Source organism: Leopardus geoffroyi, chromosome B4, assembly GCF_018350155.1.
Source record: "Leopardus geoffroyi isolate Oge1 chromosome B4, O.geoffroyi_Oge1_pat1.0, whole genome shotgun sequence".
Classification (NCBI taxonomy): Eukaryota; Metazoa; Chordata; class Mammalia; order Carnivora; family Felidae; genus Leopardus; species Leopardus geoffroyi.
Genome location: NC_059341.1, coordinates 56,145,011 through 56,171,145, shown reverse-complemented (window position 1 = coordinate 56,171,145; position 26,135 = coordinate 56,145,011). Strand labels below are relative to the sequence as shown.

Here is a 26,135-nt window from a genome sequence, read left to right as displayed (position 1 = left end):
ACATATAAGATCTCTGTTTGACTTACTTCACTTAGAGTAATGCCCTGGGGGTCTCTCCATGTTGTCTCAAATAGCAAGGTTTCATTTTTTATGACTAAATTATATATTACTATGTGTGTGCATGCGTGTGTGTGTGTGTGTGTCTCAATTACTTTATCCAGTTATCCATTGATATACACTTGAGGTTGTTTTCATACCTTACCTACTATAAATAATGCTGCAAAGAACATGGAGGTGCATATATCTTTTTGAATTAGTGTTTTTGTTTTCTTTGGATAAATACCCAAAGGCAAATTGCTGGGTAGTTCTATTTTTATTTTTATTTATTTATTTTTTTGAGGACGCTCTATACTGTCCTCCATAGTGGTTTCACCAATTTATATTTCCACCAACAGTACACAAGAATTTTATTTTCTCCACATTCTCATTAACACTTGTTATTTCTTATCTTTTTGATAATGGCCATTCTAACAGATGTGAAGTGATTTCTTATTCTCGTTTTGATTTCATTTCCCTGACAATTAATGATGTTGAGTATCTTTTCATGTACCTGTTGGCCATCTGTAAGTCTCCTTTGAAAAAATGTATATTCAGATCTTCTGCACATTTTTTAATCAGAAGTTTTTTGTGCTGAGTTTATAAGTTCTTTATATATTTTGGATATTAGCCTCATATTGGTTAAATGACTTGCAGATATGCTTTCCCATTTAGTAAATTGCTTTTCATTTTGTTGATGGCTTCCTTTGTTGTGCAGAAGCTTTTTAGTTTGATGTAGTCCCACTAGTTTATTTTTGCTTTTGTTGCTTTAGCTTTAGGTGACAGATTGAAAAAATCATCACCACGACCTATGTCAAGAAGCTTATTGCCTGGTTTCTTTTTTTTTTTTTTTTTTATTAAATTTTTTTTTTTTTTTCAACGTTTATTCATTTTTGGGACAGAGAGAGACAGAGCATGAACGGGGGAGGGGCAGAGAGAGAGGGAGACACAGAATCGGAAACAGGCTCCAGGCTCTGAGCCATCAGCCCAGAGCCTGACGCGGGGCTCGAACTCCCGGACCGCGAGATCGTGACCTGGCTGAAGTCGGACGCTTAACCGACTGCGCCACCCAGGCGCCCCATTGCCTGGTTTCTTCTAGGAGTTTCATGGTTTAAATGCAAGTCTTTAATTCGTTATCTGTTATTTTTACGTATGGTGTAAGATAGTGGTCCAGTTTTATTTTTTTGCATATAGCTGTTCAATTTTCCCAACACTATTTATTGAAGCGACTGTTCTTTCACCATTATATATTCTTCCTTCCTTTGTTGTAAATTGAACATTTATGCATGGGTTAATTTTTGAGATCTTTATTCTCTTTCTTTGATCTAGGTACTTATTTTCATGCTAATACTATATTGTTTTTTTGTTTTTTTGTTTTTTTTTTTGTTTGTTTTTTTATTTTTGGGACAGAGAGAGACAGAGCATGAACGGGGGAGGGGCAGAGAGAGAGGGAGACACAGAATCGGAAACAGGCTCCAGGCTCTGAGCCATCAGCCCAGAGCCCGACGCTGGGCTCGAACTCACGGACCGCAAGATCGTGACCTGGCTGAAGTCGGACGCTCAACCGACTGCGCCACCCAGGCGCCCCTACTATATTGTTTTAATTACCCTGTAATATATTTTGAAATCAGAGCGTGATGCATCCAGCTTTATTCTTCTTTCTCAAGATTTCCCTGGCTTCTTGGGGTCTTTGATGCTTCTATACAAATTTTAGGATTATTTGTCCTATTCCTGTGAAAAATACCATTAGAATTTGATAGGGATTGCATTGAATCTGTATGTTGTTTGGGAGTAGTATAGACATTGTGACTATTATTTCTTTTAATCCACGAGCACAGAATATCTTTCCAATTATTTGTGTCTTCTTCAGTTTCTTTCATAAATGTCTTGTAGTTTTCAATATCGGGTCTTTCACCTTTTTGGTTAAATTTATTCCTAGATACTCCCTTCATTTTGATACAATTTTAAATAACATTGTTTTTAACATTTTTCTAATAGTTTGTTATTAGTGTAAAGAAATGCAACAGATTTTTGTAGATTGATTTTGTGTCCTGCAACTTCACTGATTTTATTTATTATTTCTAACAGTTATTTGATGGAGTCTTTAGGGTTTATGTAATGTCATGTCATATGCAAATAGTGATAGTTTTTCTTCTTCCATTCCAATTAGGATGCCTTTTATTTCTTTTTCTTACCTAATTGCTCTAGCCAGGACTTCCAATACTAAATTGAATAAAGCTGGTGAGATTGGGCATCCCTGTTTTATTCCTGATGTTAGAGGAAAATCTTTCATCTTTTCACCATTGAGAATGATATTGGCTGTGGGGTTCTCATATATGGCCTTTATTATGTTGAAGTACATTCCTTCCTTACCTGCTTTTTGAGAGTTTTTATCATAAATGGATGTTGAATTGTGTTAAATATTTTTTCTGCATCTGTTGAGATGATCGTATGGTTTTTATTCTTCATTTGGTTAATGTGGTGTATCATATTGATTGATTTACAAATGTTGAACTATTCTTGCATCTTCCACCCAGTGATATGCACTTAAGGTTCCTTTGTGTCTTTTCATGACTTGATAAGTCACTTCCTTTTAGTGCTGAATAATATTCCATTATATGGATATAATACAGTTTCTTTATCCACTCACCTTAACAATTCATCTTGATTGCTTCCAAATTTTGACAGTTATGAAAGCTGCTGTAAGCATGCCTGTGCAGGTTTCTGTGTGGACAAGAGTTTTCAGTGCCTTTGGGAAAAATGAAGGAACATGATAACTGGATCTTATCAGAGTATGTTTAATTTTGTAAGAAACCACTAAACTGTCTTCCATAGTGGCTGTACCATTTTGCATTCCTACCAGCAGTGAATGAGAGTATCTGTTGCTCCATATCCTCACAGGCAGTGTTGTCAGGTTCTGGATTTTGGCCATTCTTGTAGATACCTAGTGGTACTTCACTGCTGTTTTAATATGCATTTCCCTAAGGATACACAATGCAAAGCATCTTTTCATATGCTTACCTGCCATCTGTTGAAGTCTTTGGCCCATTTTTTAATCAAGTTGTTCGTTTTCTTATTGAATTTAAAGAGTTCTTTGTATAGTTTCGATAACAGTTCTTTATCAGCTGTGTCTTTTGGGCACTTGTTTCTCCCAGGATATGGTTTGTCTTCTCATTCTCGTGACACTGTCTTTCACAGAGATGTTTTTAATTTTAATGAATTCCAGCTTATGAATTATATCTTTCAGGGATTATGCCTTTGGTTTTATATCTAAAATGTTATTGCTATAGCCAAGGTCACCTAAGTTTTCTCATTTATATTATAGGAGTTTTATAGTTTTGCATTTTACATTTAAGTTTATGATCCATTTTGAGTTAATTTTTGTGAAGGCCATAAAGTCTGTGTCTAGATTCAACTTTTTACGTGTGGATAGTCACTTGTTTCAGCACCCATTTGTTGAAAACGTTATCTTTGTTGTATTGCCTTTGCTCCTTTGTCAAAGATCAATTGACTGTATTTATGGGGTCTGTTTCTGGGTTCTCTGTTCTGTTCCATTGATCTGTCTATTCTTTTACCAGAACCACATTGTCTTGATTATTGTAGCTTTATAGGGAAGCTTGAAGTTGGGTAGCGTCAGTCCTCCAAGTTTGTTATTCTCCTTCAGTATTTAAGAGCGCCTCAGTGGCTCAGTCAGTTAAACATCTGACTTCTGCTCAGCTCATGATCTCACAATTCACGGATTTGAGCCCCACATTGGGCTTTGTGCTGACAGCTCAGAGCCTGGAGCCTTTTTCGGATTCTGTCTCCCCTTCTCTCTGCCCCTCTCCTGCTCATGCCCTGTCTCTCTCTGTCTCTCAGAAAAGAATAAATGTTAAAAAAAATTTAATCCCCATTTTTACCAAAATTATACATGTACATAGTTTTAAAATCAATTAGTGTGGCAAAACTTAACATGGAAAGAAGGAAACTTGTCTCACATTTTCTCAAATAATGTTCTAAGAGATTCATCTTCTCTAGTTGATTTTTCTCCTGTTGTGTTTTACTTTTTTTAATTTTTTTTCGAGCACAAGTGAGAGATATTAATTTATTGATATATATTTTAAATTTATGCTTCAAAGTACTGTAGAAAAATGTAATTACTTTAAAATTCCAAGAGAAAGTATGAAATATATGAAAGTCGACTGTCTCTTGTATCTGAAGTCAGCATAATTTCAAAAACTTAGAGCATTTTGACTTTCATATGTTTCTTGTTGGACTTTAAAGCAGTGTGCTTAACTACAATTTTTAACTTTTCAGTTTATCTATTGATTTCTTATGGAAAAATAAAGATTTCTCTCTCTTAAAGTGCCATTCACAGCATTTTCCTCCATTCATACTTACACTTTCCTAACCTCTCAATTAAGATTTATCACAGTTAATTTAATAGTCAGTGCTTACTTTACTGTTCACATCTGAGACAAAAAGTTTATTTTATGAGTATTTGATATCCTGCTCAATTCTTAATTTTTTCCTGTTAAGTTTTCTCCAAAGCAAAGAAAGGCTTTCCACTCAACAGTCACTAATTCATCTCCAGACTCCCATTAGAGCTATAAATCTTCTTTCAATACTCTCAACATGTAAGTCTATCAGAGGCACTTTTTTGTTGTTGACACATTCTTTCAGGAAGTGCCTTTTTCCTTCCACTAGAATCTGATTGATAGGCTTCTGGGCTGCTCTGTAGCTGTTTTCCTGAAGATTTCCTTTACCAGAATTCATTAATTATCTTTTTAAATTGCCAATAGCTGTTTCTTGTTACCTAAATATTGTTTTTCGTTTTGTAGCATCCTAGTCTTACTTAATGAATGCAGTAAGCGATTAATATTACTAAACAAACCATTACAGATCTTAAGAGTTTTCTTCTGTCCCTTGAATGATACTGGTTTCCTGTGAGTTCTTTTATTCTTCCATTTTGTTCTCTCTCATAGTGGAGTCTTTCCTTCAGCATCTTCTGATCTTAGCTATCTGTTCTTGTTTAACAACTGGAAGCTCTATGCAGAGACTGAACCTATCACAGGTAGGCTTTACCCTTGGTTGAGAGGGTAGCAAGGTGGTTTTCTTCTGGGTGATGCCCAAATGTCATTATATGTCTTTTCTCTTGGACCAGTGTCAATATTCTACTTAGGAACTATAAGCTTGACTACCAATATTGTATGAGTTGAAAAGAATCTTCAGTTTCCCCTGGACTGGGCCAGCTCTGGGCACAGAGTCACTGTTTCTCCCAGGAGGCTCATATTCTCTTCATGCTACCCACAGTGATAATTGACCAGTGCAAGATTTTAGGGTTCAATCTACTTGAATGTTCTAGTGCACATAATCTCAATAATAACCTTGTTGATTTTTCCAAGACACTCAACTTCTCAGTATTTTCTGCCTTTAGGCATGGGGCACTGCTACCTTTTAGAGCAATGCTCAGCAAATTAGCTTATGCTCTGGTTTCTTTCTATAAGCACTTTGTTTTTCAGAGGTAACTCAGATTTGGGGATTCATTGAAGGTTTTCCTTTTTTGTTTTCAAGGTGGATACAGATCTTTAAAAATATATTTTCTTTCATGTCTAGAGACTTGCTGTAAGAGGCAAGAACTGGACCCTTAGCTTTCCTTATTCTATTCAGTTTAGAACTGAAGCTGAAAATTTAACCCTTTTCATTACTTGCAATTCCCTTTGGATTACTTATCTATGCTTTTGTCCATTTTCATGTCAGTATATCAATATCATCAGACTCTATAGTAGTATCAGTATTGAGCTTCTATATTTCTATTTGTTGAAAATATTTTTCAGAGTCATTCCCTTTTTTAAAGTTTATTTATTTATTTTTGAGGTGGCGGGGGAGAGAGAGAGGGAGAGAAAATTCCAAGCAGGCTCCATGCTGTCAGCACAGAGCCTGATGTGGGGCTTGATCTCACAAACCAGGAGATCATGACCTGAGCTGAAATCAAGGGTCAGATGCTAACTGACTGAGCCACCCAAGTGCCCCAGTGTCATCATTCCCTTTTTATTTTAGTTATCTTATTTTCATGGTGATGAAATTTCACATCTTGACATAATCAATTTTGTCAATATTTTCCTTTGTAGAAAGATATTTTGCAAATGGGTGATAAATTCACAGTTGTGAATAAACTTTAAATGTTTATCTTACTTATCTTGAATTTTCTTGTCAAATATGAATCTATTCCCCCTTAAAATTTCAAATTGTTAAGTAGTTAGTTGATATTAATTGCTTAAAATTTCAATGATTTTTGCTTTATTATCATGTATTAAATTTATTTATAAAATGCTGTATTTTTGTTGATACATTTTTATATTTCATGCCCATATTCATTATATATTTAATCATTTCTATTTTTAATAATTCATTGGCCAATCTCACTTCATTTTCTTCTTTTTTTCAATTTAACAGTTTTCCATTTATATAGTACACAACTTTGTGAGCTAAGTTGTAAAAATCAAAAGATGAATAGGATTTTCACTTGTCTTCAAGGAGGACACAGTCTTGGAGGGTAGAATCAGTCCATACTAGAAGTTCCAAGAAGACTGCTCTGAAAGCTTAACTTGGAAGGAAAGAATGAATAATTTTTAGAAGGAGAAGTCTGAGTCTTGATGCTTAAGCAGAACTTCACCAAGGCAATGAATGGATGAGCCAAAAGGAAACTGTCATTGTAAAAAATGAGGACAGGTGCACATACAAGGATGGCTGGAGCATAGGGTGAGGGTATAGAGAGAATCTGAGTATGAGGCTGGAAAGATAAGCTGGAGCACTACTCTTTATAATTCTAGTTGCATTTTTTTTTAATTTTTTTTTTTATGTTTACTTATTTTTGAGACAGAGAAAGACAGAGCATGAACAGGGGAGGGTCAGAGAGAGGGAGACACAGAATCTGAAACAGGCTCCAGGCTCTGAGCTGTCAGCACAGAGCCTGATGCGGGGCTTGAACTCACGGACTGCGAGATCATGACCTGAGCCGAAGTCGGCCGCTTAACCGACTGAGCCACCCAGGCGCCCCTCTAGTTGCATTTTTTAATGTTAGTAAAATTCAAGCCACCCTTATTAAGCTCTTGATCAGGATAGCATTAAATATATTAGGTGTACCATAAATAAGTATTGAGTTGAATTAAGTTCTTAGATAAGGTCATTTGTGGAAGAATGGGGTAGGTAAAAATAACAAAATGGTACATGTAGGCTGGTTCTTTAACATTGACAAAAAATTAAGCCTATAGTAAATTCAAGATGTGTGTTCTTTTTCAAAGTTAAAACTCAAGGAAGACTGCCCTCTTCAAGAATAATCAGTCAGCTTTAAGGCAGGGAACACAAAATCAATTTCCCTGATTTTATTGGAGCTGTCTGTAATTCTCATTAGTGTGTAGTCCACTACAAAGATAGGGATAAATTCTATTAGCCAGCAGAGTGATGTGGAATAGGACCCATTCTGCACAGCAATAAGGAGGAAATGGAAGCAAGAAAGGGAACCGATAGAAGTAGACTAATTGCTCTAGAATGTTGATATGGTGAAATGAAAATCTAGAATCTAGCTTGGGAACCAGTACAAGCATATGGCGAAGTGTCTCATACTAAGTTCTAACTATGTTTAGAAGATAGAAGGGAATAATTTGGTGGAGACAGAAAGATTAAATGTTTTAAAGAGGGGAGATCCACTTTAGAACATGAGTTCTTTAGAAAGTATGAAACGGTTTGTCCCAAGACACAGAAAGGAAGAGGGAGCTCTTCTCCCTGTTAGAATTGCAATAAGGATAAAATTAGAAGATGTAAAGAAAGACATGTTGAAGATAGATACAGAGAGCCAGACAGCTTACCTGGATGGCTTTGGTCTTCTAAATAAGTCTATCCACAGGACACCTGCATCAGAATCACCAGGGAGTGAGCATCCTGGGTCACTCTCATCAGAATCACTAAGCACAACTTAGTAGAGTTGGGAGGGAGGAATTTGTGTTGGTCAGGCTGGTCCAGCTCCAGAATATGTTTAAATGTGCTTCCATGGTTTCTTCTAGGATAGAGTGATTCCACTTAAAAACCCTGTTACCTCTTTTCTGTTTGTCAGGGCCTAGACAAATTTGCTAAAACAGGCTGCTGAATCAAGGACATGAGGAAAACTTGGGCAATTTTCCTCCTTTGGGAAAATTGCTTAAGGAATACTCCTTTCTTGGCAGGCAGAGTTAATGACACTGATTGCACATAAAATCCTGTGGATTTATTTACTCAGAATTTTAATTTCACGTGTTTATGATGAAGCCTGCCAACATGTTATGGCTCCATTCTATTCTTAGATGCTTCTGCTCTACCTGCACATAACGTAAGATGGGTGAGTGCCCTGTGTGAAAGAAAACAAAAGTGGTAAGACCCTAGTGTAGTTCATTGTCTTTTTTCTCTTTTTATACTTGATCTATGTCAACAACCTCCTAACTGCTCTCCAAGTCACCAGCCTCTTCCGTACCCAGATCACCAGAGTTACCTTTTTTAACACAGACTGACAACTACACAAATTATGAAATATTTGTAATGCAAATAGTAAGTGCTGTGAGTACCCACTGCTGTAAAGTTTCCCCATCGCTGCAGAATGAAGTCCAAACAAATTAGAGACATATGAGGTTTTTTGCAACATGTCTTATCTTCAACCACTACCTCTACCATTCCCATCTCCCACCTTCCAGGGAAACAGAATCCTCATTATTGTGTCAGTACACTTTTACCCTTGCCTGTGACCAAAGTGTTTCTTCTAGTTTAGTTGCTATTCTTCATGTTGTTCCCCACAGGAGGTGTGGGACTCAGTGTCATCCCCTGTCTGTAGCTTTCTCAGGCTCCACTCCTCTCCCAAGGCAGGATTAATTATTTTTTCATCTGTATTCCACAGTACTTTATACAAATATCAACTGTTCCATTTACCGCATTATGTTGCACTCATTTATATTTTTGTTCCTGCAATTGGACTTGAATTTTTTGAGACCAAAAATTGGGTCATTAAATTTTTAACTCCCCAGTACCTGACCCATAGGATGTATACCATCAATTTTAGTTGAATGCACTTGAACCAGAGATCCTCTCTTTATTGAACCCAAACTGAAAGAACATAGGAAAAAAGAGTTCTTTGGAGCAAGCAATGTGGTCAACTCTGTCAGCATCATTTGATAGTAGTAACGAGTCTTTTTTTCAGTGTAAAATTATAGTTATAATATTTCAGTTAATCTGAATACTTCTACTATCATAGAATTTCAATGGGAAGAAGTATCGTCAAGGTGGTTCCTTTGATTTGCAGATGAGGAAACCAGTCCTGTGCTTATATCAGATTGGACAAGTAGTTTTTATCCAAATCCTATCCAATAACCAAAACCCTTTGTGAATTTATGAGTATTAAACCATTTTTACATTCCAGGCAAAAAATTCTGGGAGAACAAAATATACAGTGCATTTTAGTTCAGAGGGAATTCTGGTAAGGAATCTTAATCAGAATTTAAGATGTTAGGTTTGGCAGAAGCCAAGCAACTTGATGAGAGATAATTGGTAAGATGAAGGAAGATTTTAATTTTTTAAACTTTTTTATTTATTTTTGAGAGAGAGAGAGAGAGACAGAATGTGAGTGGGGGAGGGGCAGAGAGAGGGGGGGGACACAGAATTCAAAGCAGGCTCCAAGCTCCATCCACACTGTCAGCACAGAGCCCAACCTGGAGCTCGAACTGTGAGATCATGACCTGAGCTGAAGTCAGATGGTTAACCGATTAAGCCACCCAGGCACCCAGATCAAGGAGGATTTTAAATACAAGTGAAGCATTTTTCATCGTTTTCATGTCCTCTGCCTCCCTCCTGCCGAGATAATGTGAACTATCAGGGCCATCAGAAGAATAGAGTGGGTTTTGATGAGTTCCTTTTCTTCAGGTTTAATTGACTTCTTCTCTTTAATAGGTTTCAGAATCTGCTGTGGTCCAGGAAGACATTTGTGGACAACATGAAAATCTATAACCACAGTTACATCTACATGCCTGCTTTTTCTATGAAAACAGGAACAGAGCCATCCCTCCGGGTTTATTATACACTGTCAGATGTTGGTGCCAATCAAACAGTGCTCTTTGCCAACCCCAACTTTCTGCGTAGCATTGGAAAGTTCTGGAAGAGTAGGGGAATCCATGCCAAGCGCCTGTCCACAGGACTTTTTTTGGTGAGTGCAGCTCTGGGCCTCTGTGAAGAGGTAGCCATCTATGGTTTCTGGCCCTTCTCTGTGAATATGCATGAACAGCCTATCAGCCACCACTACTATGATAATGTCTTGCCCTTTTCTGGCTTCCATGCCATGCCAGAAGAATTTCTCCAGCTCTGGTATCTTCATAAAATTGGTGCACTGAGAATGCAGCTAGACCCATGTGAAGACACTCCACTCCAGCCCACTTCCTAGGGACCATGGGAAAAGAAAGAACTGAGCCAGGGTATTTTTGTTAGATTTTTTACATGGCTCCAAAAGGAAATGGTCAAGTCGTTTCATGGATTCACATGGGCCACTTGGAAAAACAAAACAAAACAAAACAAAACAACTACAAACCCCCAAGAGAAACTCTACTTTGATGATGGCTTGGAAGACAAACAAGAAATGAAACATCCTATGAAATATTTTGTAGCAGATTGTGGATTTGCAACTAGTAACACACTGATGGTGTATGGAGTAATGTTGGTGAAACACATTTACATGGTTCTGATCTAGAAGGTGCAGTTCACAAACAAAACAGAACTCTAGCTGCTGAGGCTGAGCAATTAATCAAGGTAGAGTAAAGGAAATGCCAGGGCAAAGTGTTACTGATTATCAACACAATCTGGATTAAAAAAAACCTATCGTATATTATAGAACATAGGTTTTTAAAAAATTAATATTTATTTTTGCCCTATTGAGGGGCAGTGAGTGGGTGATGAGGTAGATTAAAAAAAAACCTTACTGAGTAATAAAGATACGAAACACTACAGCTAGTTATTGTGATTTGTTGAACCAAGTCTATGTTAACTTTAGTCTCCTTCCATTTAAAAAATGTTAAATAAGAATTGCTTCCTCTCCTTTTGTCAAATCTACTTAGACAATGTGAATGAAGCATTGTAGAATTTAGACTGTGTTGGTTCATAGTCTGGATAATGTGAGATACTTTCTCTCCTCAGAATTGAGGGCATAAACTCCATTTTAGGCCTGCATTATTTAAGCCTATTTGTATTATTATGTTATTTCAGTGCAAAAAGGCTGCAAATATGAGTGCATTATTTATTTGCAAATTGGCATAATCGTCTTCCTAATTTAATGCTCAGAGATGAAGTAAAGCACAATGATGTAAGGTTTAGTCTGGAAACAGACTGGAGGGCACATCCCTTTTCTATCTACCATTGTATATTATTCACTCCAAGATACATGCAAACAAAACATGCATATATTTATGTACACACACACACATACACACAGGTAAACAAAGCTCATTCCCATACAAGTAGGAAAGCTGAACCCACATGACCTAGTATGGCAAAATCTGTACCATTGTCAAAGAGCTACAAATGTATATTATGAACTACCCACCTCACCTTGATAAAAGACAGGCCGCTTACTGCTGCTTCTCATAGTGCTCACACCAGCGTCACCCCCAAATGCTTACCCCAAATGAGCAGAATTGTTTTACTCATTCTGACTCTCCCTAACATCTCATGAATGGACCTTGTGTTGAGGGTGGTGACACAAGGCATGATTCATACAAGTAAAGGGATGTGAATTTGTAGATGTTGATTCCCCTGGTAGTAGCAGGTAAGGCTACTCCGAAAGCTTTTTACATCAGCTTTCACACTGCAAACAAACTCTACTGACAGATTACAAGCAGCCAAATGTGTTTACATGTAAGAGGAAGATAAAAGAGGCCTCTCGTTGTCTTTGTGCTTTGGAATGCCTTAATCTAAAGGGAGACACTAGAAATCACTCTTTTCATTCTTTTAAATGTCATCAGAATGTAAGCAAACTATGTCAAAAAGTTCTGCTTCATTTTTAATGGTAGAGACTTAGTATACCACATAAATTAAAACAGGTGACAGTTTTTGGTGGGTTAATTTAAAAGATACTGAGTCAACGAAGCCCTTGGAAAAATTCAACATCATTGGAATAGGCAATTTCTAAATAAGAGTAAATATTGAGGTTATTATAGAAATCAGCTGTTAAAAAATGACTGGTTGACATAACACAGATTATACTGATATTTGGAAAGTTAAGAATTTGAGAGTATTGATATCTTGTAGAACTGATTTGCTATTTTGATTCTATATTGCTGCAAAGAGGTAATGAGACTGTACTATGAGTGAGTTATAGTAAATATGCACTATATGTGAAACCCTAAACCTATTTCCTCTTTAGACCTATTATTATTTAATAATTACCGTAGAAAGGAATACATTTGTACCTATACACTTCATCAAAGGTAAAAGGGCTAATGAAAAACATATATGTCACACGAATTAGTACTTTAACTGATGAAATTGTTAAAATGTAATTAATGAGCTCCCTAAAACCCATACGTCACAGTTCCACTGAAACTGCTATTTGGAGATTTCACATCTTGTTATGATTTCTGGGATAGATTTATATAATATAGTGTGCAATTTTTAGTCTATACATTTGTGGCTTTGGAAAGGCAAACAGAAATGGCCTGAGATGATAATGTTTATTTAGACCAGTACTTCTCAACTGGGGTAATTCCCCTCCCCTATCTGGTGACATTTGGCAAGGTCTAGAAACATTTTTGATTGTCATGATTTGGAAGGTGCTCCTGGCATCTATTGGACAGAGGCCAGGGATCCCACTAAACATTCTACAGTGCAGAGGTCAGCCCCCCACAGCAAAAATTACCCATTCTAGAACATTAATAGTGTCAATGTTGAAAATGCCGGATTAGACCAAAAGAATACTTTGACTGCCCCAACTTTTCTTCACTTAAGGATACATATACATGCTCACATCATTCAAAGTATGACTACCATTGAACGAGAATGTTTTCTTAGAGCAGATTGCAGTTGGCATTATTTTATACTGACAATGCATAGGTGTGCCATCCATATTCCCTTTCTTGTGGTTAGATAGATGTATCCAAACTTAGAAATGTGTGTGTGTGTGTGTGTGTGTGTGTGTGTGTGTGTATAGGGGCATTATAGCATAGGCTATACATATCTGTCCTTCTTGACATACATGTGTCCCTAAGTGAGGATCTCTCCAGAATTATCTTGCAGAATAGTCTGGAATACTCTATTACTATTAAGAAGTTGAACTCTAAGCACCTTTTATTTTATCTGAAACTGAGAACTTCAGAATTGGACCTCATACTTTGCCAAATTTGGTCAATAACATTTTAATATTGCTGACCCTTAAGGTTAGCTGAGAAGATATTCAGGTTATAGTAGACACAGTCAGTAAGAAAATATTTCATCACTTTCAACGCATCTGCCAAAAGAGGGAGTCAACCTCTCTAATCTTTAAATTGCTTTTTATTGACGAAAACTAGGTTGCTCCATGGGGGCAAGAGAGGGGGTGAAGAGACTGAAAATGGGTACCTGATACGAGTTTTTAACTTTTATCAGCTCCAGTTTGAGAATTACACTGATGCTAAGGATCATGAGTAAGGGTGACCTCCATTTAATTTTAATCACACGTTAGCAAAATTAAGATGGGTGAAGGATTAAGTCATTCTCCAAGATAGAAAAGTGATTTTTATATGAAATATTTTTATATGGAAGAGGACAGTGGATACATATGCTTTATATAGAGTATTTGACCAACAGTTTATATAACATTGTGCATCTGAACTGCAACTAACACATGAAGTTAAGGAGTGCCCCTGGGATTTTGCTTCCATATAGTTCACTGTTATTTTAACAAGGTAATATTCCAAAATGATACAAATGACCCCAAAAGGTATTGTTCAGACAATACCTATTGGAGTTTTTGATGTCTCATGACCTTCTCTTGACTACAAACTTTCTTTAGGATACATATAACTTATACCTGGAGCAATGGGCAACACAGTTTAACAATCTACATGGAAAATAATGGAAGAAATCCCAGGATTCTGAATTTGACAAAAATATTCTCAGTCAGAAGCTCTCCAGAAGTGTTATAGACTATTCCAAATAGAAAAAAAAATATCAATGATGTTTTTTCTTGTTACCTACTATCATAGTTTTGTAATTTTATTATAGATAGCTTTCCATTTCTTTGTTTGAAAAATCAGCCATCTGTAATTTTAATTTTTATATTTAAAAATGTTGACTTTGTGAAAATTTTAACCGACAAATCCTTGTTAGGTGAGACCTAAAAGGTCACAGTCCACCAAAAACTTTAGGGAATTCTTATTCCTTTGAAAATTTTTCCCACCAGAACCAGGTAATAATATCTGCTCTGTTTAGAGTTCCAGAGATCAAGAGCTGTAAAGACTTTTGTGAGAACCTGAGGGAAAATATAGGAGGAGTAAGGACTGAGAGCAGTACTGTGCTTTTTATTTCTTCATCTTCCCAGGGTAGAGGCTGACTCTCAGACTCTGACTTTTAGTGAGCACGCATCAAGAAACAGCTACAAGACACCTGAAACGTAGATCAAGCCCCCAGCAAAGTGTGTAGTAACTATAACTAAACATGACCAGCAATTTTAGCAGTTTCAATCCACCGTGTGCCAGGGAGAGGATGAGGCAAGTGGAGAGGAGGAGACAACCCTACTCCCAAGCTTTCAGTACGTAAGTCAGAGAAGTCTCTGCACTTGACCTTGGCTTTCCAGCACTATCTATTTCTGCTGACTACCAGGGAAGCTGGCTTGTCTCTGGGGTCAAGCTTGTAGTCTTGTGACTGGAGAATTGGTGTGGAAATTTGCTAAGATGCTTGAAATTTTACACTGCTGTAAACAGTTTTTTTTTTCCTCTTAAACTTGTGCTCTCTAAATTTGGGTGTCCTGTGACAGAATTCTAGTCACCCTGACCTAATTATGGCCCTGTCAGTGATTATTAAAAATGGAGCTTTTTTTTCTCCATGCAGATGAATTTTCTAAGTTCTTGAAGTCAGGGAGATACCAAGTATAGCTGACCCTTGAGTGACACAGGTGTGAACTGCATGGGTCTGCTTATACATGGATTTTTTCTAATATAGTACAGTACTGTAAATGTATTTTCCTTATGATTTTCTTAATATTTTTTTTCTCTAGCTTACTTTATTGTAAGAAAACAGTATATAATGCAAATAACATAAAATATGTGTTAATCGACTGTTAATGTTGTTGGTAAGGCTTCTGGTCAATAATAGGCTATTAGTAGTTATGTTTTGGGGCAGTCAAAAGCTGTATGCAGATTTTTGACTGCACGGCAGGGTTGGGACCCCCAATCCCACATTGTTCAGGCGTCAACTATTTTCCACCGTTTCTTGTATAGTTTCTTTAAAAGCCCTGGACATTGTTCCAAAAGAATCCAGAAGCTTAGAATGTTTGTTTGCGACTCCTCACCGTGAAGGCAGAATATTTAGGTTGAACACTATAAGAGTCCTATTTTGTAAGAAGAAAGACACTTAACATGAAGCTACAATTGCTGTAGCCTTTTTCCTTCCTATCATAAGAAAATGGATACTACTGGCTTACCCTCAGCCAAGAATTTACCCTCAGTCTCTTGCAGTTTTTACATACATCTTAGAGGTGAGGGATCGAAAGAGACGTGTGGAAGGAAGGCTCATTCAAACATAACACGGCCTCGCTCATCATCACAATACGGAAGAAGTACATATTTCTGTTAAAGCCCATGGCTATAACTTTTCTAAAGCACAAGAGAGGAATTATATTTTATGTCACTTGTTTGCCCACCTCCTGTGTGTTCTTATTGATCCCTACATTGTGCTAAAATCCCTTCTAACTTTGCTTTTCTGTTAAAGCTGTAGGATATAATCAATGATGCAAAGCTGCCTGGGAGTTCTATAGAGCAATATTCAAATATATTGATCATGTCTCTTTCTGCTTCTACATAATTAGATTTTCTCCAGTTATTTGTCATTTTAAAAGTGTATGTGTCACATGATACCAGTAAACAAAATGTGATTTTTATCCAGGGCAGAGAAATTGGGAGTCAGATGTGTCTGTTTTTCTCTGCATAGGAAGCGAAATGGAAAATTGTAATAAAGAAGGGTTTAACCAAAATGAAAAAGAGAAAGAGGAAATCAGGATTTTAATTGTGAAGGACCACTGACAGGGATCTTAGTCTGAAGCTAGGCCCAGAGCACAGAGGCTGTTGTCCTTGAGCGCAGTCCCAAGAATAGAACCTTCCAAAACCTTTTAAAGGAAATATATTGTTATGCAGTAATTATGGCTCATGATGAAAAGACTCTAGAAGAAGCAGTGTGAGAACCAGGTTGTGAGACACTTAGGGAAGAAGATGGAAGAGTGGCACCTGTTTACCTACTTGGACCCTTCTGCCCCTCTTCGAGTTACGCTTTCCTTGGTGTCTATGTTGGGATATACAAAGGCTGCCATTTTCATATCCCCTTTTTATCTCCACTTTGACACATATGCAAGATTATTATTTAGGTCTCCTGTCATGATGAGGCAGCAATGGTAGGAAGTGAAGGTGACCCTTTGAAACACGGTCACCATATGCATGGTGAGAGTTAGAAAGATTTAGATGCATTTTCTCCTCTCTGTTTTAGTGTAAACACACACACACACACACACACACACACACACACACACATACACACACGCACACACACACCTTGCATTATTTATGCCCATTGAAAAGAGAAAAATGTCTGGCTAGGTGGGGGTGGCAGAGGGTGCCTTAACTTTTTCTGGCTTGGCTCCCACTTCCTTTTGTATTTCCTTCATGTACCTGTCTCTTTAGAGGTGTAGCCATGTCTGTTCCAAGGTGTATCTTTACCATCAGCAAGAACTCTTATAACTGTAGTGAATGTGACTATTTTATATAAATGCACAATAGTATATAGGCCTTGGAGATGTCTGATAACTGTATGTAAATATCTTGTGTTGAAGTAGTAGAACCTTCTCATAAAGAGCTCCTTAGGTGATACCTACAGGAGAACTAAGATGATTAGATTCAAATATGTGTTTCTCCAGCAAATACTAGCTTTCATGGAAGCAAGGAAACAATTTGTTTCTGTTTCTCATTCACTCTTAAGCACCAATTCTTTGGGCTTTCTTGTCCGTAAGTTACTATAGATATTCCTCTCATACAGGATTCACAATTTGTAGTGATTGATGGTCACAGGGGTACATCAGAGTCAGACACTAGAGGGAAGGGGAGAGAACAGACAAGTAGAAGCTCCATTGAAAAGCTTGTTTAATTTTTTAAAAGTCTAGAACATTATTAGAACTCTACCACACAGCATAGTTGGTCTAAAAAGTTTTGAAAAAGTTTCTTGCTGGTCTTTTTAAGTTGACTATTGCATCTTATATATCCTTCCACATATGTGAAAACTGTTTTTCAATAGCAAATTTGCAGGGGCGCCTAGGTAGTTCAGTCAGTTAAGTGTCCGACTCTTGATTTCGGCTCAGGTCATGATCTCACAGTTCGTGAGTTCGAGCCATACATCAGGCTCTGTACTGATGGCACAGAGCCTGCTTGGGATTCTCTCTCTCTCTCTCTCTCTCTCTCTCTCTCTCTTTCTGCCCTTTCTCCTTCTCTCTTTCTCTATCTCTCTAAAAATAAATAAATAAACTTAAAAAACTAGCATATTTGCAGATTGGAAGTAAGAGAAAAATAGAAATTCAGATATTCTTTCTCATACAGTGTAGCTTGATTACTGGTCCATGGGGGCAATAATTCTGGAAAAGATCTTAGATTAGACTATAAAACTGAAATAATCTTTGAAGTATACATGGAATTACTTTTTCCTAATGAAGCTAAATTCTGTTGGCAGGAGGTGTGGGGAAAATCAATGCTCTTCATTTCTTCTTTAAGTTTAATATAAAATGTAGCAGGTAAGAAAAAACTTTAACTTGTACTTTTTATAGTGTGACTTGAAAAAAAAGTATCTATCTCAGTTGGTTCTACTGAGCGGTTTCCACAGAATCTAAATGTAATGTCATAGGAGGAGGTTTGCTGTAAAAACATGTCTTTTTCTTTGGTGTGTTCATTGTAATTATGGCTGGTAGTGAGAAGATTCAGTAAGTCTCAATTTCTCTACCTCCCTTACTTGGAGAAAATTTGGAAATGTACCCTGTGAATAAAATGATTTTTTTTATAGTGTGTGAAATCTTTTTATTTCCCAGAAGCGTATGGGTAATTCTGTTTCCTTTTCTCTTCCTTCTATTTTGTATCTATATCAGCTACACTGATTTTTTTCCTTCTAGATGAAAACTCATGCTGCTTGGTGAGAAAATTATTTTAGAAATACAGAATTATAAATGCTATGAATAGAATTTAGAACGCTATTGTTACTCTTATGCAGGTGAAAGGCATTCTCTATTGGGCACAGTAGAAAGAAAATTGAGCATTTATTTAATATGATATATGTACATGAGACTATTTTTTTCCAGTGATAAGATTTTCCCTTTATGTAATGAATCAATATCAGTATGTGTGTCCTAGAGTTCTTTAATAAATTGCTAACAAGATTCAAAATATTTAGATTCCCCTTCTGCTTATATGGGTGACCTTGACACACCTGGGTATGACTTCTTCTCTGAATTATTTAGATAATTGCTTCCAACTCCCATTTCCCTTGGGATCTAGTGGCCCAGTTCTGCCAGACACTCTCAACAAGATGGACATCAGGAAAAGTGACCTTGGTCCATCCTTTATCATACATTCACCTCAGAAATTGATCAAGGTGCTTTGTACAGATCTCCTTATTAACTCTCTTGAGTTCAAGGCACACAACAGACTTTTGGGCTACAGCTATTTTAAGAAGGTCATTCTATTACCTAATGTTAAAACTTCATGGTGTTTAGCTGAATCATTCAGGAGTAAAAAAGGCAGGCCTCTGAAATAAATGTGGGTTACCCTAACCTATTCTCAGACCATATGAGGAAAACAGATTTAACTTGTTTTTACCAACTATCATTAAGTAAAGGAAAATCTAGATATTACTGAGTTCAAGAACATTCAAAAACAGATATTAAGAAATCCAAAGCATTAATTACTCAAGAATCTCTAAACCTAAAAAGAAGGTAATTACAAGTCACAGACTAGATTTTTGCTTGAAAACTTGTTATTTTGGAGATACAGATTCTTGTTGATATAAAGATGTAGGATTATTGAATCGAATCTTGTGATGTTCATTGTGAATGATCTGGAGAACATGGGATGAAGTTGAGAACATATCTAATTATACTTAACACGTATAATTCTAGGTTTGGTGTCTAGTTTCTAAGATTTTGAGAATATGGGAAAACAAGTCTTTTGTTATTTCTTTTATATAGAATTAAAGTTGTTTCTTTCCCCCACAAAGTCATGGTCTCCAGGCATGAATTAAAAAAATCAGTATTTGGGAACATTTTTGTGGTAAATAATGCAATCAAAAGTTAGATTAAAAGGCAATCAAGAGTTTATTGATCTCAAGACAAACTTTAATTAGGAAGATTCCAACCTTTGGGTGTGTAGGGAGAGTAGACAGTAAGAATAGAACATGAGTGTTCATTTGGTGGGTCACTTTCATCAACTTCCCATCGGGTGGATTCCTGATCTCCTGGGAAATGGTGTTCTACTGAGTGCTCAACGTCAGCCTTTGCTATTATTGGCAGGGTGCTCAGCAGTGGTGGAAGCCAGGTTATTGATTCCATGCATAACTTCTGTACCTGCTACCAAACCTGCTTTGTATAGCAGCCCATTGACAAAGTAGTTGGGTAACTGGGAGAAGAGATGAACTGGTATCCATTTAGCATACCATTTTGTCTGCACTTTTTATAAAGGTAGGGCAGTTAATGCCTTGAAAGGCCAAGAGTGACTATCAGTGCTTCCCATCATGGTACATGCAGCAACTTTTGTTCTCACTGAAATAGGTATTTATTTTGGATTTGCCTTTCCTTTCCTTGATGTTTCTGCCAGTACCACCATCTATGAACCTACCAAATGAATTATTTATCATATTGGTATTATATACAACATGACCAGGAAGCACATTTGCCAACAAAGAAGTATAGAAAGGAACTTATGTATATGGAACTAATGAGTATTACTCTTTACCATATCATGAAGAACATTCATTCTCAATGGGAGCAATATTGCCTCCACAAGAAGCAAAAGTTGTTCTAAGGGGCAAAAAGACATTAGATATTATAATGATTCAGAGGAAAAAAACTTAAACGTTTCTTTGGGGGCAGGGTTTGGGGGGGTTAATGAGAAAAGTTAGAGAAATGCTGATCTACAAGCAGTTGCCTAACACAACATTGGCAAGGCCTGACAGAGACTTATTTTAAGTATCATCTGAGAGACAATATCTTAGGGGGTTGTGGTACCATCTTATAAGATGTGATGTGTGTTTTGGACAGTAACCAGTTTTTCCCATATTTAGATACTTGGATCACATTTAGACTATTTGGATCTGGAGACCAAAGAAGGGAAGTAGGAGTGACTCCCACAAGCTGTGATATGTTGTGCTTCTGTGATGGTTTAATTCAAAATACTTTCTAATTACCTTGTGATTCTTCTTTCACCCATGTGTTTTTAGAAGTATATATTCTAATTTCCAAATATATGGGGGGGGGGGGCTTAATGGTATCTTTTGTTGTCTTTTTTGCATTTAATCTTGTCATACTCAGAAAATATACTATGCATGATTTTAACTTTTTGAAACATACTGAGACTTGTTTTATGGCTCAGCCTCCATGGTTACCTTAAAAGGAGGTACATTCTACAGTTGTTACCAAGAGTATACTAAAAATGTTCATTAGGTCAAGTATATCTTCACTGACATTTTATCTATTTGCTCTATCAGTTATGGAAAAAGAAGTTTTAAAGTCTCCATATGTGATATGTCCACTTCTCCTTTAGTTCTATAAATTTTAGCTTTATGTACTTTGCAATTCTTTGCAATATACACTGAGGAGTGTAACTCCAGGCCAAACAACTATGCTGATCATACCAAACCATACATGGCAAGGCTTTGCCCAGCAGGCCTGGGGAGCAGCTGTCCTGCCCACACTGCATTTCTAGCCTAACACCTCCGTTTGAAGACCTCATCTGGGGTCTACACTAAGGAATGTTTCTCCACTCTGACTCAAAACTTTTCCATGCCTAGTTCCTCCCTCCCTCCCATCTGGCCCTCAGGTTTCCTTGGCAGTGAGACAATCCCCCCACTTGCACTGCATCTCCCTATCTCTCCACCAGTGCTACTCCACGAGAAAAAATGAAATCCTTAGGAACCGGTGCCTGTTTTTGCCTCTTGTTTGCAATGTCGTAGTAAGTGAATAAAGGCTTGATTGTTACTTTCAATTTGCCTCATTGTCTTAATTGACCACCTTGATATCTGATTGCTTGAAAGATGCATTCATGACCATTACATTTTCATCATGAGTTAACCCTTTATTATTGCACTTGTAACAATATAAATATTATGATATAAATAAATATAAAGATAAATATTTAAGTAATATCTTTATTTCTGAATTACTCCTTGTTTTGAAGTCTACTTTGTCTGACATTAACAAAGCCTTACAAGATTTCTTATGCTTAATATTTTTATAGTATATCTTTTTCTGTCCTTTTACTTTCATCCTACTGTATTTGTTAATTTTTTTTAATGTTTATTTATTTTTGAGAGAGAGCGAGAGAGACAGAGTGCATGTGGGGGAGGGGAAGAGAGAGAGGGAGACACAGAATCCGGACCAGGCTCCAGGCCCCAAGCTGTCAGCACAGAGCCTGACGTGGAGCTTGAACCCACAGACTGCAAGATCACGGCCCAAGCCAAAGTCGGACACCAACTGAGCCACCCAGGCTCCCCTCTACTGTATTTATTTTTAAAGCGCATCTCTTGTAAACAACATATATTGGCTCTTGGTTAGCTTTGTGTCTATTTTGACCATCTCTACCCTGTAATTGGAATGTCTAACCCCTTTATATTTAACACAGTTGCTGATATGGCTGGGTTTAGGTCTATCATCATGCTGTTTTCTCTTTACTCATTGTGTTCCTTTTTCTTTTCATGCCACTGTCTTGCTTTCTTTTAGATTAATCATGTATTTTATTAGTATTTCATCTGTTAGCTTTTAATCTATGCTTTCATTGCAGTTCTTGCTCTAGGGATTATATAATATGCATTTTTAATCACAGTATAACTTGAATTAATATTATACCACCCCCCATAAAATAAAAGTTTATAATAGGATAAGCCACTTTACCCCTCCTTTCCTTTTCTCCTATTATCAAATGTTATGAACAAAATGTTTGTGTCCCTTGCCCCAATGTTCATAGGTTGACAGCCTACCCCCCAATGTGATGGTACTGAAAGGTGAGGCTTTTGAGAGATAATCAGGCTTAGATGAGGGTCATGAAGGTAGCGCCCCCATGAATGGGATAAATGCACTGCTGAGTGACCAGAGAGCTTGTTTCCTCTCTCTACTCCCTACCATGTGAGTATACAACAAGAATTTGGAAGTTTGAAACCTGGAGGAGAGTCTTCACCAGACTTGACTGTGCTGGTACCCTGATCTTGGACTTCAGACCTACAGAAAGGTGGGATATAAATTTCTGTTGTTTATAAGCCACCCAGTCTATGAAACTTTGCTATAGCTGCCCAAACTGACATGAAGACATCCTGTATATTACTACCATGTATTTTATAAACCCGAAAATATACCATTGTTGTTTTTACTTTAAGTAGGCAGGTATCTTACAAAATACAGGATATTAAAAATGTACTTTGTCATATTTACCCCAGGTACTAATTTCATGTGGAACTGGTATCATCTCTTGACAGCCTGATAAAATTCCTTTAGCTTTCTTTGTCACACTGATAGTAAATTCTCTCACGTTTTGTTTACCTGAAAATTTCTATAATTCGTCTTTAGTTTTGAAGTATATTTTACCAGATATAGACTTTTAGCTTGACAGTTTTTTACTGTTAGCATTTTAAATATGTCATTTCATTTTCTCCTAGTTTGTCTTCCGTTTGACAAAAATTTTGCTAAAGTTATGATTGTATTAAATGTTTGTTTGTTTTCACCCGATAACTTCTTTTAGGTTTTTTTTTTTTTTTTTTAATCTTTGGCTTTCAGCACTTTGACAGAGGTTTCTGCTTTGGAATTAGCAGTAGCAGGGTCCCTAGTTCTAGCTATCACCAGAATGTGTAAACTTATGTGAGTTCCTGTGTTTTAAGTCCTTCTTAAGTAACCTTTTCACATCAAAATCATTACTGGTGGTGGTTTAGTAGAGAGGGTGATTTCAGGTCAAGTAAATTACTGTCGCACTTGAGGATTTTTCCAGTCCCTTCTGCTCCCATTGCCAATAGCTTGACCTCTTCTTCTTTTTCTCCTCCTCCTCCTGATCCTCCTGCCCCTCCCTTCCCCCTCCTCCTCTTCCTCCTTCTTTTTCTCCTTCAATAAATAAGCTACCCAATATCTGTGTAGGAGATGAACATCATACTTTAATTAAAGTGGAATTGGGGTGATAACAAAATTTTAACAACTTTATTTAGAGATAGCTTATGTTCCACACAATTCACCTATCACCTATTGTAAACGTACAGTTTGCTTATTTTTAGTAAAATTTATGGTTGTGAATCCATTACTGGAGTCCAGTTTTACAAAAGTTCTATAATCCCCCAAAAGTTCCCTAGTTCCATTGTATAGTCAATCCCTGCTCTCAGCCCAACATTCTGGATCTGCTTTCATTCTCTATAGCTGTGTCTTTTCTGGAAACTTTATGTAAGTGGAATAATACAATATATAGTCATTTATCTCTGGTTTCTTTCATTTAGCAAATGTTTTTGAAGTTAATCTAATGTTTTGAAGTTAATCTAAATCTAATGTTTTGAAGTTCATCTACGTGAAGTTTGCATGTATCAGTAGTTTGTTCCCTTCTATTTATGAATAGTATTCCATTGTATGCAGTTAACACATTTAGCTTATTAATTCAACTGTTAATGTTAATGTGCGTTTGGGTTTATTTAAATGCTTGCTATTTTGAATAATGCTGCTTTAAAAATTTGTGTGCAGATTGATGATTCACATGGCAAGATTTTCCTTTTAAGAAGCTAGTAAATTGTTTTGCAAAGAAACCATACCATTTTACACCACTTGCCTTGAATGTATGATTGTTTCTTCACATTCTCAACAACACTGGTATTGATGGTCTTTTAAAAAATATCCATCTTAGGATATAATGATGTCTCTAGTTTTAATGTTCATTTCCTTAATGACTAATGATGTTGAGTATGTTTTTGGTGCCCTTATATATCTCCTTTGGTAAAATATCTATTAAAATCTTTTGCATTATACATTTGGTGGAGTTCCTCTTATTACTGAGTTCTTAAATTTTAAACAATACATTTTGTATACATGTCTCTTCCCAGGTATAATACTTACAAATATTTTTTGCTGTCTATGAATTGTTTCCTCCTTTTTTTAATGGTATCTCTTAAAAATCAAGTTTTTCATTTTAATGAAGTTCATTTTATGTTTTTCCATGAAGATAGTGCTTTTGATGTCATCTAAAAATAAAGACATAATTTTCTTTCTTTTAAATAAGTATGCCTTTCACTTCTTATTCTTACCTTACTAAAATGGCTAAAACTGCAAACACAATGTTAAATAGAAATGCTGAGAATGAACATCTCTGCCTTGTTCCTGATCTTAAGTAAAAATGTTTTATCTTTCTAGATTAGTAGAATGCTAGCTGTAGTTTTTTTGTGTATGCCCTTTATCCAAAGGAGAAATTTGGTTTCTATTCCTAGTTTATTGGGAGTTGTTATGAATGACCGTTATTCACTAATGCATTTCTGTGAACTTTTTGAATTGATCATCTTTATTTTCTTTATTATGTTAATGTGGTGTATTAAAATAATCAATTTTGGGGTGCCTGGGTGGCTCAGTTGGTTAAGTGTCTGACTTCAGCCTAGGTCATGATCTCGCTGTTCCCGAGTTGGAGCCCCACGTCGGGCTCTGTGCTGACAGCTCAGAGCCTGGAGCCTGTTTCAGATTCTGTGTCTCTCTTTCTGCCCCTCTCCCACTCATGCTCTGTCTCTCTCTCTCAAAAATAAATAAACATTAGAAAAATAAAATAATCAAGTTTAAGATATTAAACCAATCTTGCATTATTATAATAAACTCCACTTTCTCATGTTGTTTAAAGCTTTTATGTGCTTCAAGATTTGGTTTGTTAATATTTCAGTAAGGGTTTTGTTTCTGTGCTCATGAGGGATAACATTATAATGGTATTTACCTTTAAAAAAGCATAGCAAAAGCCATTCTTAGAGGTAAGCCATTAGAAACATGCCTTTAAAAATAAAGAGCAAGAGTAGGATGTCATATTACTCAACAATTGTCCTTAGGGATTTAGATGGCACAATAAGAAACCAAAAGGAAACAAACATAAAAGAATTTGAAAGAGAAATTCAAAACTCTTCTTTTTGAAAATTGAAAATTGTCATCTAATTCATATACCAAAATTTGACAAATCTGTAAAGTTGATGCACAAATTTATCAAGGCTACCAGACATAAGATCAACATATGAAAGTCAAGTTCATTTTATATCACCAATAATAAAGGGAAAATACAATTTGAAAAACAAAACTATTTACCACAGCAACAAAAATAATGAAATGCCAATCCATAATAAACACAATAAAAGATGCACAGATCTTTTATGGAATAATTATAAAATTTATTGAAAGAGTAAAAAACATGTACATCAGTGGAGAGATGCACTATATTCGTGAGCAGAAAAATTCAATATCTTAAAGATTTCATTATTTCTAACATTGATCTAGACCTATAGAGTTTGTTGTATAACTCAACTTGTAATTTATATGGAAAAGGATAGCCAAGACACCCCAAGTTGCTATAGTATCAGTGAGTTTCTCCTTTAATTGTTAAGGTACATGGGCATGAGATGCGTTGAAAATCAAATTACAATGT

General features: G+C 36.3%; 1 protein-coding gene across 2 annotated transcripts in view; it reads left to right on the top strand.

Moving 5' to 3' along the window:
• ST8SIA1 (ST8 alpha-N-acetyl-neuraminide alpha-2,8-sialyltransferase 1) overlaps nucleotides 1-11,030 on the top strand; it is a 150,727-nt gene extending 139,697 nt beyond the window's left edge. For both annotated transcript variants that reach the window (XM_045467235.1, XM_045467237.1), the window contains one exon: nucleotides 9,985-11,030. In XM_045467235.1, coding sequence (XP_045323191.1) covers nucleotides 9,985-10,471 — 487 coding nt within the window. In that variant the 3' untranslated portion in view covers nucleotides 10,472-11,030. The remainder of the gene's footprint in view (nucleotides 1-9,984) is intronic.
• Nucleotides 11,031-26,135: the final 15,105 nt, after the last annotated feature.